Genomic DNA, 13,117 nt, shown 5'->3' with positions numbered 1-13,117 from the left:
TAGCCTGGCTCACCTGAGGGGGGTTTTCGATGACCAGTTCATAGGTGAGCCCTGCGGTTCCAAACCTCAGGATGTCTCCCGGGATCAGCTTCACGGCCACGTTCTGAATGTGACACTCGTTGACGAACGTGCCGCTGCGGGAATTGAAGTCCTGCAGGACGAAGCTGCCCTCCGAGTCGTTGTATTCGATGAGCGCGTGGTGGTTGTCGATGTCTGTGGACTGAAACCGAGTTTGAGGACGGTGCTGGCTGGGAAAGGGCACGGGACACCCCCCCACCCCCTGCCCGACCTCCATACTGCTCAGTGGATGCCCAAGGCCGGCCCTTACCTGTGCCGCCCTACTGGGTCCTTACCAGTTGTCTGCCCCCCGCATTTTATTATTATTTATTTATTTGAGAGAGAGAACTCTAGACACTGCAAACGAACTCCAGACCCATGTACCACCTTGTGCATCTGGCTTACGTGGGTCCTGGGGAATTTACCCTGGGTCCTTAGGCTTTGCACAGGCAGGCACCTTAACTGCTAAGCCATCTTTCCAGATCCCCCTTCCTCCCCCATTTTATTTTCTACATTTGCATCGAATTTTCCCAACCAATAACCTCACTGCTTTGACTTAGGCTTCAACCATTTTCTGGTTGGATTATTTTGACTCTTGGGCTTCCCAAGCTCAACTTTGTTGTGACAAGAGAGGGCTCTACCATGCCACCTCCCAATAAATAGTTACTCCTATTGTGGATTTGCCTGGTGCTTATGCCTCCTTATCTGTAACCCCGCAACAGCTTAGAGCAATGTCTAGGACACACAAGGAATCCGTTATTACTATCCTTACTACTGCTTTCTTGTTGGAGACAGTCTCATGTTCAAGGTCCAAGCTGGCCTCTCTACCTGTAAAATCCACCTTTAGTCCCAGTACTCTTTCTTAGTGTTACTAAGTGTATCATCCCACTGTGGCAAAGTATATGGCATGACTGAATGATCACCTATGGATCCCATCCTGTCTACCAGATTATCTTCTGGAGGGCAGAAAGTCACGCTACATGGTCAGTAATCATTGAGCCCACTGTCCTCGTTTGAAGAGGAGGACTCTGAGGCCCAGAGAGGGTAGGTGAGATGCCAACCCACTGCTAGAGGGTTGCTGAGCAGTGCTCTGTTTGACTACAGACCGGAGATGGCGCCCAGGCTATTGGGTGGAGAATCAAGTAGCACACAGGCAAACAGCCCGCTGCGAACTCTTATGTTTGGCCCGGGAGCTGGCTGCCCCCTTGGAGGTGTGCTCTGGTGGTACTGAATGGCAGGGCTGGAAAGGGAAGCATTCTCATACGAACCACAAAGGCCAGTCAGCAAGAGCAGGCAATGCCTGCCTGCCTGCCTAGTGTCTGGAAGGAAAATGACAACTTCGTGGCATGGTATGGCATGGGCACAGAGAGGGAAGAGGGTGCCATAATCTGTATGTTGTAATCACTTGGTTACGCATTTTAAAAAATATCTTTATTCTTGCTGGGCATGGTGACACATGCCTTTAATCACAGCACTTGGGAGGCAGAGCTGTGAGTTTGAGGCCAGGCTGAGACTTCATAATGAAGTCCAGGTTAGTCTGGGCTAGAGAAAGACCTTACCTCAAACAACACCAACACCAACAATCTTTATTCTTACTGCAGAAAAGTACAAATAGAGAAAACACCCCAAAGCCACTAAAATCACTTAAAAGCCCATTCCCAGGAACAGCCACTGCTAATGGCATTCACATTCTCCAGGGACTCCTCTCCCATCAGACACAGATGGCTTCAGAACTTCCTCTAAAAACACGCTATGCAAGGAAGGACTTCCTGTGAGAGGGGTCCCGGTGCTTCCGTTTGTTCCTTTTCTCTTGCCGATTGTTTCTGCAACTGCTGCGGAGAGCTTGCCTAACCACTAACCACGAATGCTGTCCTTTCCTCGGGGCTCTGGGATGACTGCAGTCCCCGAAGGCAAGGATCCCCGCCAGCACGCCCGGGAGCTGATGGTGGGACAGAACTTCCCTGTGATTCCACTTCCGTGGGAAACGTGAGCCAACCCGGGGAATGCTGCAGGAGTCGGAAGTCACAATTTTTGGCTTCAAAGGTTATTTAAAATAACAGTAGCCAGCCCAGGGTGGTGCTGGTACACACACCAGAGCTAACCAGTCGCAGGCAAATCGCCAACCCAGTAATAATCCATGGTATGTATGGTCAAATGATGAGTGTACACATGTTCACATGTGCTTGGGATCAAGTGGGTGTGCACGCAAATGCACATCAAGGACAGAGGACAACTTCAAGTGCTATTTCTCAGGAACACTATCCATCTCGTTTTGAAGCAGGGTCTCTCTTTGGCCTGGAGCTCACCAATTTGGCTAGCCTAGCTAGTCACTGAGCTCCAGAGACTCTCCTGTCTCCAGCTCTGGAATTACACCTAAGGCACAGCCTGCCACAGCTAGCTCTTTACATGGGTTCTGGGGGTGAAACTCAGGTCCCCACGCTTGTGATGCCAGTACTTTACCCATGGAAGGGGTCATCTCCCAAGCGCTGGTCAAATGATTTTTGACAAACAAGCAAACCAGCAACACAACACAACACAAGGAGGAAAATGCACTATGGACTTCCTCACCCTGTCACGGCAACTCAGGCTCATGACGCTGCCGCAATCATCCCCACGGCACGCGATCAGAAATGGAAACTGAGCACAGCTTCATACCTTACCCGCACCCTGGACACCAGGTCAGTGCCGAGGTCACACACTTGACTGGACCACTCCGAGCCGCTCACTCAGCAGCGTTCTTCCCTCCGCCCGTTCAGTCTGTTCTTAATACTTTCTCTCAAAGCACCGGAGATAACACTCAGCCCCAGTGGAAAGGCCCCGTAGGGGAAGGCTCCACTCTTCCAAACTCGTTCTGCACTGAATATGTCCCGTCCTGCCTGCTGCTTCCAGCCACCCTCTGACCCTTGTGCCCCACCAGAGCATTTGTCACCAACTCCAGACCTTCACACCGGCTGCCTCTCACACCCAGTTGTCTTTTTCCACCCTGCTGTGTGTCCTCTGAGGACCGGCCACTGGCCCTCGGGACTGGCATCTGTGGGTCCAGTGATACCACCACATCCTCTTTACCCCATCTGCCTGGCAGAGGGAGCCAGCCTGGGGCACTGGCCCGTGAGAAAACAAGCTTACAGGTTTGCCCTCATTTAAGATGCCACGGTCTGGAATTCCCCTAGCTTAGCTGGCTGCCTTATTAGCTCATCGAGCTCTCAAGGAACTTCAGGCACTTAAATTGCCAGCTGTTCCCAATGTTGCATGTACAGATGAAGGGTGACACTCCCCACCCCCCTAAAAAAAGCATAGCCAGAGCCCTAGGTCTAACCTGGCCCCTAGCGGCTGTGCAGTTTGAGGCAAGTTGACTGAATCTTCCTAAGGCCCATTTCCACATCTTTGTGTGGACAATAACTATAGTGATCGTTCCTATTCCATGGGGCTGAAATTCATGTACGGAAATAGCCAGGGGGCATATGTCAAACAGTGGGAGATGCAGAGGAATCTCAAGTGTTGACAAGGATGTCAACACTTTCTTGTGTGGATTCTTATGACCTTTGCTGGGGAGGAGAAATGGTGCAGCTGCTCTGGAAAACAATATAGCAGGTCATCAAATAATTAAATATTGGATCTAGAAATTTCACCTCTGAGTACCCAGCCTAAAGAAGTGAGAGTAGGGTCTCCATGAGATGCTTGTACATCTATGTTCATAATGCATGCAATGACCAGAGGGTGGAAGGTGGAAGGGTCCATCTGCCCAAGGACATGTGACTGGAGAAGGGAATTGTGGTCTGTACACACAACAAAAGACTATCCTGCCTTAAAAGGAAGGAAGGGGCTGGCGAGATGTCCCAGTGGTCAAAGGTGCTTGCTTGCAAAGCCTGACAGCTTGGGTTCGATTTCCTAGTACCCACGTAAAGCGTCTGGAGTTTGTTTCCAGTGGCAGAAGGCTCTAATGTGACCATGTTCACTCTCTCTGTCTCAAATAAATAAAATATTTTTTATTATTTAAACTTTTTTTTAAATTGACAACTTCCATAATTATAAACAATATCCCATGGTAAAAATATTTTTATTATTTTTATTTATTTATATATTTGACAGAGAAAGCGAGAGAGAGAGAGAGAGAATGGCATGCCAGGGCCTCCAGCCACTGCAAACAAACTTCAGATGCATGCACCCCCTTGTGCATCTGGCTAACATGAGTCCTAGGGAATAGAACCTTGGTCTTTGGCTTTGCAGGCAAATGCCTTAACCACTAAGCCATCCCTCCAGCCCATAAAAATAATTTTAAACGGAAGGAAATTCTGCTGTATGTGATGTCAGGGATGAACCTTGAGGATATTATTATAGTAGTGAAATAAACGAGCCAGTTACAAAAGGACAGCTACTGCGTGATTCCAGTTCAATGAGGAGCCTGCATCGATGGAGACAGAGAACACTCGGAGTCAGCATGACAGATGCTCCTGGCCAGGGCGGGCAAGGGAGGAAAGGGAGTTTTTCTTTAGCGGGGATAGGGCTTCAGTTTCAAAAGAACAAGAGTTCTGCAGATGGGGACGGTTACACAATAATGTGTAATGCTTAATGGTGGTGCAATTTAATGTCACATATTTTGGAGTGGGGGAGGAGATACAGAGAGATTATGATATTACCCTGGTCCTTTCTTCTGAAGTTCTTGATCACCTGTTAGAGGGAATGTGGCCCATGAATTTCTATGATGGGAAGGGTACTGTTTATCCTTACCATTGCTGTGACCAAATCTGTGGCCAGAAGTAACTTAAGGGAGGAAGGGCTTTCCATAGAGTTTATCACAGGGGGGAGGTTTGCAGCTGCAATGTGAGGATTCACTTCTCACTGGTGTGTGAACTCAGCTGGCTGTCTCCTTTCTCTCTCGCTCTCTATTTTTTTTCTTATTTTTTAATTTTTGCGGTGGGGTCTCATTCTAGGCCAGGCTAACCTGGAACTCACTATATAGTCTAGGCTGGCCTTGAACACATGGTGATCCTCCTACCTTAGCCTCTGGCGTTCTGGGATTAAAGTCATGCTCAACACTCAGCTTCCTTCCTTGTTCCCTTTTGATTCATTCAGCCTGGGGCCCCAGTCTATGGGATGGTGCTGCCCACATTTCTCTCTGGAGACACCCTCGTAGACAACTAAAGGTGGCCTTCTACAGGTTCTAAATTTAGTCAAGATGACAATGACAATGAAGATGAGCCATCCCAGGAAATGACCATTGGCATGAAGGAAGAGAGTTAAGTTCCTCCAGGATGACTTAGTGCTTAAGTGCTTGCCTGTGAAGCCTAAGGACCCTGGTTCGAGGCTCAATTCTCCAGGACTCAGCATCTGCACAAGGGGGTGCACGCGTCTGGAGTTTGTTTACAGTGGCTGGAGGCCCTGGCTTGGCCATTTTCTCTCTCTCTCTCCCTGCCCCTTTCTTCCTCTGTCTGTCGCTCTCAAATAAATAAATAAAAATAAACAAATTAAAAAAAATCCACAGGGCTGGAGGGATGGCTTAGCAGTTAAGGTGTTTGTCTGCAAAGCCAAAGGACCCTGGTTTGATTCCCCAGGACCCACATTAGCCAGATGCATGCACAAGGGGGTGCACGCATCTGGAGTTTGTTTGCAGTGGCTGGAGGCCCTGGTGCACCCATTGTTTTAAAGGAAGAATAATTCCTACAAAAACAATGGACAGTGGCAGTACTCCCTGCTGGGGAGGTGGAGGAGGGACTGTGACTCACACACCACTGGTAGAAATGAGAGCGGTGCAGCCACTTTGGCCAAGAGTTTGGCAATTCTTTAGATATCAAGCAGACATTTCCATGTGATCCCAAAACCTACCCACACCTGTGTACAGTTGGCTTATCTATAATAATCCCAAATGGGAAATAATCAAAAGATCCTCCAGGGCTAGAGAAATGGCTCAGTGGGTAAAGTGCTTGCCTGCAAAGCCTAAGGACCTAGGTTCGATTCCCCAGTACCCATGTAAGCCAGATGCACAAGTTGGTGCATGCTCCTGCAGTTTGTTTGTAGTGGCTAGAGGCCCCGGTGCACCCATTCTCTCTCTGTCATCTGTCTGTCTGTCTGTCTGTCTGTCTATCTATCTATCTATCTATCTGCCTCTTTCTCTCAAATAAATAAATAAATAGATTTTTTTAAAAAAATCTTCTAGCTGGTGGCACACTCCTTTAATTCCAGTACCGGTGGTGGTGGGGGGGAGGGGCAGAGATAGGAAGATCACTGTGAGTTTGAGGCCAGCCTGAGACTACACAGTGAATTCCAGGTCAGCCTGGGCTAGCATGAGACCCTACCTGGAAAAAAACAAACCAAAGCAAAAAGATCCTCCAGCAGGTGAATGGTTAAGCACATGGTAGCACGTCCATGTCAGGGACAGCACTCAGCACCACGAACGGAATAAGGTGGCGCTCTGAGCAGATCACTGGGGCCAAGTGAAAGAAACCCCAAATCTACAAGGTCTCATATGATCTTATTTCAGTTATGTGACTTTCTCAAAATGGCTGCAGTAGTTGTGGACACAGAGACAAGAGGAGGGTCGGGAGGTGCTAGGACTATAAAGTGGGGTCCCGTGGAAGATCTGATGATAGGGACAGTTCTGTCTCTTGACTACTGTAGGTAAATTGCACATGTGATAAAATGACATGGAAACCAGGCATGCACGCATGCACGCACCCATATGCAGGCGCCATGCCAACGTTAATTTCCCAGTTTTAACTACACAAATGTGATAATTGAGAGAGATGCAGGAAAACACATATTCACTTGTCTTATTTTGGGAAGGTCTTCTGAATCTACAATTATATTAAAATGAGATTTTTTCAATTTTTTTAAATTGTCAAATTTGTGTATGGACCTGTCTTTTGGTTATGAATTCATTCCATTGTATTATCTGCTCTACTTCAACATTTTAACCTCCTTGAATATCTTACAAGGCTCCAGGCCACTGCTTTTATTATTCATTTCTGTCTTCCGCTCGCTGGCTGTCCCGTGAGCTAAGGCTTTGGACCAAACCACAGCTTGTCAGAGAATGAAAGGAAATCCCAGGATGTGGTGGTTAAACCCAGGGCCCCACCTGGCTCATGTGTCCTCAGAGACAGTCCTGAGGGGCTGTGGCAAGGAAGAAAGCTTGGGTGGAGGTGCTTGCACCCAGAAGGCTGCTGGGGAGGGGGCCAAGGGTGAGACTTGTGCAGGTGTGTTGCATGAAGGACAGAGGACCTGCCACTCCCGCACTGTATTCAGCTTTGCTCCTAATGCAGGGACACTGATCCTTGGCAGCACCAGCAGCAACACGGCTGCTTGTCCTTCCAGAGACTCTTGGGGCCAGGGGAGGCCGGGAAGACTGCGAGTGGTGGGCAGAGTTCTTACCTTTAAGACAAGGTCTGAGTCCACATGCTTGCCGATGGTGGTGCTTTTGTTCAGGACAAAGAAGCCTTCTGCGCTCTTCAGGTAGGCTTTCATTCTCTGGGTTTTCCCTAGAGAAGGTTAAGGAAAGGATTGTGTTAGAAAAACACATTCTGTGCCAGATTTAGAATGAATGCCATGGCCCAGGGGAGACACCAGCCAATATCATGAGTGGGCAGGTGTCTTTTAAAAGTATCATAATGGGGGCTGGAGAGATGGCTTAGCGGTTAAGCACTTGCCTGTGAAGCCTAAGGACCCCGGTTCGAGGCTCGGTTCCCCAGGTCCCACGTTAGCCAGATGCACAAGGGGGTGCACGCGTCTGGAGTTCGTTTGCAGAGGCTGGAAGCCCTGGCGCGCCCATTCTCTCTCTCTCCCCCTATCTGTCTTTCTCTCTGTGTCTATCGCTCTCAAATAAATAAATAAAAAAAATTTAAAAAAAAGTATCATAATGACCAGGGCTCACCTTTGAAGACTTCCTTTCTCTCTCCCTCCCTCTTTCTCTTTCTTTCTTCTTCTTTCTTTCAGAAAGAGTATGGGAGTGCCATGGACTCTTGCTGCTGCAAATGAATTCCAGATGCACGGCCACTGTGTGCAGCTGGCTTTACATGGGTACTGGGGAAATGAACCGAGGCCAGCAAACTTTGTAAGCAAGTGCCTTTAACCACTGAGGCATGTTCCCATCTCCTGAAGACAATCCTTTCTAATGGTGACATTTAGCACAAAAGAGTTTGGAGCTGGGCATGGTCGTGCACAACTTTAATCCCAGCACTTGGGAGGCTGGTGTGGGAGGATCCTGAGTTCAAGGGCAGCTTGTGCTATAGAGTGGGTACTAGGTCAGCATCGGCTGGAGTCAGACCTTATCTAGAACAAAATAATAAAAAGGGGCTGGAGAGATGGCTTAACAGTTAAGGTGCTTGCTTGTGAACCTAAGAGCCAAGGTTTGATTCCCCAGGACCCATGTAAAGCAGATGCACAAGGTGGTACATGTGTCTGGAGTTATTTGCAGTGGCCGGAGGCCCTGGTGTTCCCATCATCTCTATCTGCCCCTTTCTCAAAATTAATAAATTAATTAATAAAATATTTTTTTAAAGATGGGCTTCCTGACCTGGAGATTCCACAGACTCACTGGACGCATGGCACCCACTTGGCTGGTCTGCAACCCTCCCCACCCCACGGGGTTGCAGAATAAGGGAGGCAATGCAAAAAGGTCACTGAAGTTGCTTGCTGTCCTGTGTCTATGGCTTAAGAGTCTCTTGTCATTTGTCTGCATGTATTCATTGTTAGCTTGTGTGTAGGCTAAAATATTAGACTCCTGCAATTCCTGACAGAGCCGCTCACGGTGCCTCTCCAGCACCCAGACCTGCCTTGCCTGATGGGCCCTTAGGTGCTAGGAGATACCTATGGAGAGAATGAAAGAACAAAATCATGCTCAGAAGTCAGTCAGCACAGCCTCTGACCTTGGATGGTAACTCCCATCCACTTCCAGAGATGGCTTAGTGGTTAAGGTGCTTGCCTACAAAGCCTAAGGACCTAGGCTCAATTCCCCAGTACCCACGTAAGCCAGATGCACAAGGTGGCACATGTGTCTGGATTTCATTTGCAGGGACTGGAGGTCCTGGTGTGCCCATTCTTTCTCTCTATCTGCCTCCTTGTCTCTCTCTTTCTAATAAAATAAGTTAAAAACAAAACAAAACAAAATCAATGCTAGATGACATTCTGGAAAACTAGGTGTAGTTCTTTGCATTGGGCAGTGTTCCTTCACCTCACTCTGGCCCTGCGCAGTCCCTGGCCCGTCTGAAAACACTGCAGACATTTGAATGAGTTAACTTATAACTTGGTTCTTAGTGGTTGCCATGCTGACGAGAGCCAAAAAGCTTTGATTAGCTGCTGCTTTCCTGGGACTACAAATGGGTGAGAGGTGGGTCTTGGGAGAAGCATGCTGTTGAAAGCTATGGGGTGTTTAAGGCCGAGGGAAGCCAGACGGGCTCCTAAGGGTTAAATGTGGGCAGACTATGGTCAGATGAAGGGACTTCTCTGACCACTGAGTGGATGTTACCCCTAAGGCAGGGGGCTTCCCCTCTTTTCCCAGCTGTAAAACTTGGACATCCTAGAGGCCTAAGTTTCCAGTGGAGCCACCTCTGAGCATATGATGGAGAATGTTGGGGCAGCTCCTCTGGGCGCCCCTTGCACAGGAGTCTCCTCTCTCCAGCCCCTGTCCTCGCCAGCTGGCAGGTCCCTGCTCTGGGCCCTGGAAACCCAGCCCGCACTCACCTGGCAGGAGGAGGAAGTTCACGTTGCGTCCTCCGCCCAGAGCCCCGGGGGCTGGGAGGCGCTGGTCAGCTCCAGCCGCAACCCCAGCGCGCCAGCCCGGCCTGTGTACGCGCGTCCCCATGGCAACGTGGGGGCAGGGCCAGCAGGTGAGGGGCGTGGTCTGGTCCGTGGCCCGGAGCAGAGCATCCCTGCTGCTTATGCTTATGTGTGCAGGCATGGAGTTAAGAGGTATGACCCCCATGTGCTCTAGGTATCCCGAGTTCATCCCATTCCACAGACAGGGAAACTGAGGCTCAGAGGTCCAACAAGGTTTTACAGCGATTAAGAAACAGAAGATTCCACCAAAGATTCCTTTTTTCTCCCCCTTTGGTTTTTCAAGCTCAAGCTGACATGGAATTCACTGTGTAGTCTCAGGGTGGTCTTGAACTCATGGCAATCCTTCTACCTCTGCCTCCTGTGTGTGGGGATTAAAGGCGTATGCCACCATGCCTGGCTTCAAAGATTCTTTTTTTTTTTTTTTAATTATTATCCCTTATCTTAAGCAGGTGTGTGGAGTGAGGGGTGGCAAATGGGGGAGAAGACTGAAAGTTCTTCATTTTTCTACTTCCCCCTCCCACAGATCTGTTGTCCACCCTTGACAGATCCAAAAACCAAAAGTGGAGGGATTACACCCTCTGGGGTGAGTATGAGATTGATTGATCCTGGGATTGGCTGATTAATTGTTTGGGTCAGATTGATATTCCTTTCCCTGTTATCTGAAATTCTCCAGAAAAGATGATTTCCTGCCTGTGATGCTGGGTCTGTTCCCATACCTACAGCCCTCCTGCCCACGCCTTCCTGGTTACACAGGACAGCTATTCATTCGCCCTATCTCTGCAGACATCTCCTGGTCCCTGGAAGCATCACACCATGGCCCCAGAATTGACCTGGATCCCCCACTATCCTTCAGAAGCACCCTGCCTGATGGGCACAGGATTGGGTTCAAAGGATGTGTGAGAAAGACTGGTTTCTATGCCATTAGGCGAACTTGATACCAAGATGTGCCCAGGACAAAGACTTGCTCCCACTACTACACAGCCAGCTTGATACTGGGACCGCCTATGGCTCCTACCAGCCTTCAGGCATCATATAAGGCTGTCAGCAGGCCCCTCGGTGAAGGAATACCAGGCTGAGAGTGGAGGTGACATAAAGAGCCCCTGGAGCAGAAATTGTCAGATCTGATGAAATTCTTCAAACCCAGTTCCCTGCCATCCATGTGTATTTGGAGAACAGGACCACACACCCTGGTGAAATCCTACAAACCCAGTTCCCTGCCGCCCATGTGTATTTGGAGAACAGGACCACACACCCTGGTGGTATAGGACTTTATGATGGCAACTCGGGCAGTGAGTTGGCCATTGAAATACCGTCTTTGTAGAAAACAGTCGAGGTCTTGGCACCTGTAACAGACCCATTTCGTTGAATTCTGAGGGGCTCCCACGGGCGCTGTGGGATGGGTAAATCAGGGGCTCTGGCATCTGAAGGGTTAGCTTCTCATCCTGTCTCCACTGTGTCCAGCTGGCATCACAGTACTTGAACCGAGGGCTTTCTACCTTCTGGCACTAGTCTCCATCCTTCCCCTGGCTGTTATATTGTAACTATGTACGGGACCGAAACAGCCAGGAGGGTGACTGCCCAGGGAAGCATCAACAATGTCAGTGGTGGGCTGGAGGGATGGCTTAGTGGTTAAGGTGTTTGCCTGCAAAGCCAACGGACCCAGGCTCGATTCCCCAGGACCCACGTTAGCCAGCTGCACAAGGAGGTGCATGCATCTGCAGTGGCTGGAGGCCCTGGTGGGCCCATTCTCTCTCTCTCTCCCTCTTTCTGTGTCAAATAAATAAATAAATTTAATTAAAATTTTTAAAAGTCAGTGGTCCTCATAGTTCTATTAAAGCATCATCCCCCAAACAGGAAACTGAGGCAAGGAGACCCCACAGAGTATACCCCAGGTTATACCACCTAGGAGACCCAGCAGGATGTGAGTTAGCAAGTAGCCTCTGATTTAGGATTTTTCCTCTTTATAATGGTGCAAAAGTGACCCTCACTTCATTTCGCACTTTAGATTCTGAGTTTTGATTTTTCCCCAGGCTAGTGATATGGTATAAGTGTGATCCCATTTCTTTTTCCTTTTCATAAATATTCTTATTTATTTATTCACACCCACACATGTCCACATGCACACTCTATAGGCATTCCAGAACCTCTTACTACTGCAAAGGAACTCCAGTCACATGCACCACTCTGTGCATCTGGCTTTATGTGGGTGCTGGGGAATTGAATCCCTGCCAGCCAGCTTTGCAAGTGATACATTAGGATAGCTCTGTGGGGCTGGGGAGATGGCTTAGCAGTTCAAAGCGCTTATATTCAAGCCTGCCAGCCAGGGTTTGATTCCCCATTACCCACATAAAAATAGATACACAAAGTACTGGGTAATTGAATCCAGGTCATCAGACTTTGCAAGCAAGTGCTTTTAATCACTGAGCCATCTCTCCAGTCCTTTTCAAACTTTGTTTTTGAGGTAGGATTTCACTCTAGCCCAGGCTGACCTGGGACTCACTTTGCAATCTCAGGCTGGCCTCAAACTCACAGTGATCCTCCTACCTCTGCCTCCTGAGTGCTGAGATTTAAGGCATGTGCTAATACACCCGGCTTTTTTAAACATTTTAATTGATAACCTCCATACAGATATCTACACACAATATACTAGATCATAATCCCCTCACTGCCCTCCTTTGTCCCCCTTCCCCATCTCCCCTTCACCGAACACCTTCTTATCTCCAACTAGCCCCCTTTTCTATTTTTAAAAAATATTTTATTTATTTATTTATTTATTTATTTGCAAGGAGAGAGAGAATATATGAGAGTGGGCATGCCAGGGCCTCTAACCACTGTGAACAAACTCCAGATAACAGTGCCACTTTGTGCATCTGGCTTTATGTGGGTCCCAGTGAGACAAAGCCAGATCACTAGGCTTTTCAGGCAAAACTCCTTAACCAGTGGGACATCTCTCCAGCCCTCACTCTTCTATTTCTTTTTCAAAGCAGGGTCTCGCTGTAGTCTAGTGTTGTGGTCAGGTTTGTATTGATGGCAGAAATCACCCATCCAAGAGCAGTTTGTGGGAAATAAAAAAGATTTATTTTGGCTTCCAGACTCGAGGAGAAGCTCCACGATGGCAGGGAAAAACAATGGCATGAGCAGAGATTGGACATCACCCCCTGGCCAACATCAGATGGACAACAGGAACAAGAGAGTGTGCCAAACATTGGCAAAGGGAAACTGGCTATAACACCCATAGGCTGCCCCCAACAATGCACTGCCTCCAGGAGGTGTTAATCCCCAAATCTCCATC

At 48.6% G+C, this 13,117-nt stretch overlaps 1 protein-coding gene across 1 annotated transcript in view; it reads right to left on the bottom strand.

Annotated features, from left to right (window-relative positions):
- The window catches only part of Fhad1 (forkhead associated phosphopeptide binding domain 1), a 136,725-nt gene extending 126,955 nt beyond the window's left edge, over nucleotides 1–9,770 (bottom strand). Inside the window, exons 1-3 of the mRNA XM_045150005.1 lie at nucleotides 9,730–9,770; nucleotides 7,423–7,529; nucleotides 14–220 (exon numbers count right to left, since the gene is read on the bottom strand). Of these exons, the coding sequence (XP_045005940.1) occupies nucleotides 14–220; nucleotides 7,423–7,515 (300 nt within the window). The 5' untranslated portion in view covers nucleotides 7,516–7,529; nucleotides 9,730–9,770. The remainder of the gene's footprint in view (nucleotides 1–13; nucleotides 221–7,422; nucleotides 7,530–9,729) is intronic.
- Between the last annotated feature and the right edge of the window lie 3,347 nt (nucleotides 9,771–13,117).

This window comes from Jaculus jaculus, chromosome 5 (genome assembly GCF_020740685.1).
Source record: "Jaculus jaculus isolate mJacJac1 chromosome 5, mJacJac1.mat.Y.cur, whole genome shotgun sequence".
In the NCBI taxonomy this organism is placed as follows: Eukaryota; Metazoa; Chordata; class Mammalia; order Rodentia; family Dipodidae; genus Jaculus; species Jaculus jaculus.
Note: the sequence above shows the minus strand (reverse complement) of the source record. Positions and strands in the feature narration are given on the sequence as shown.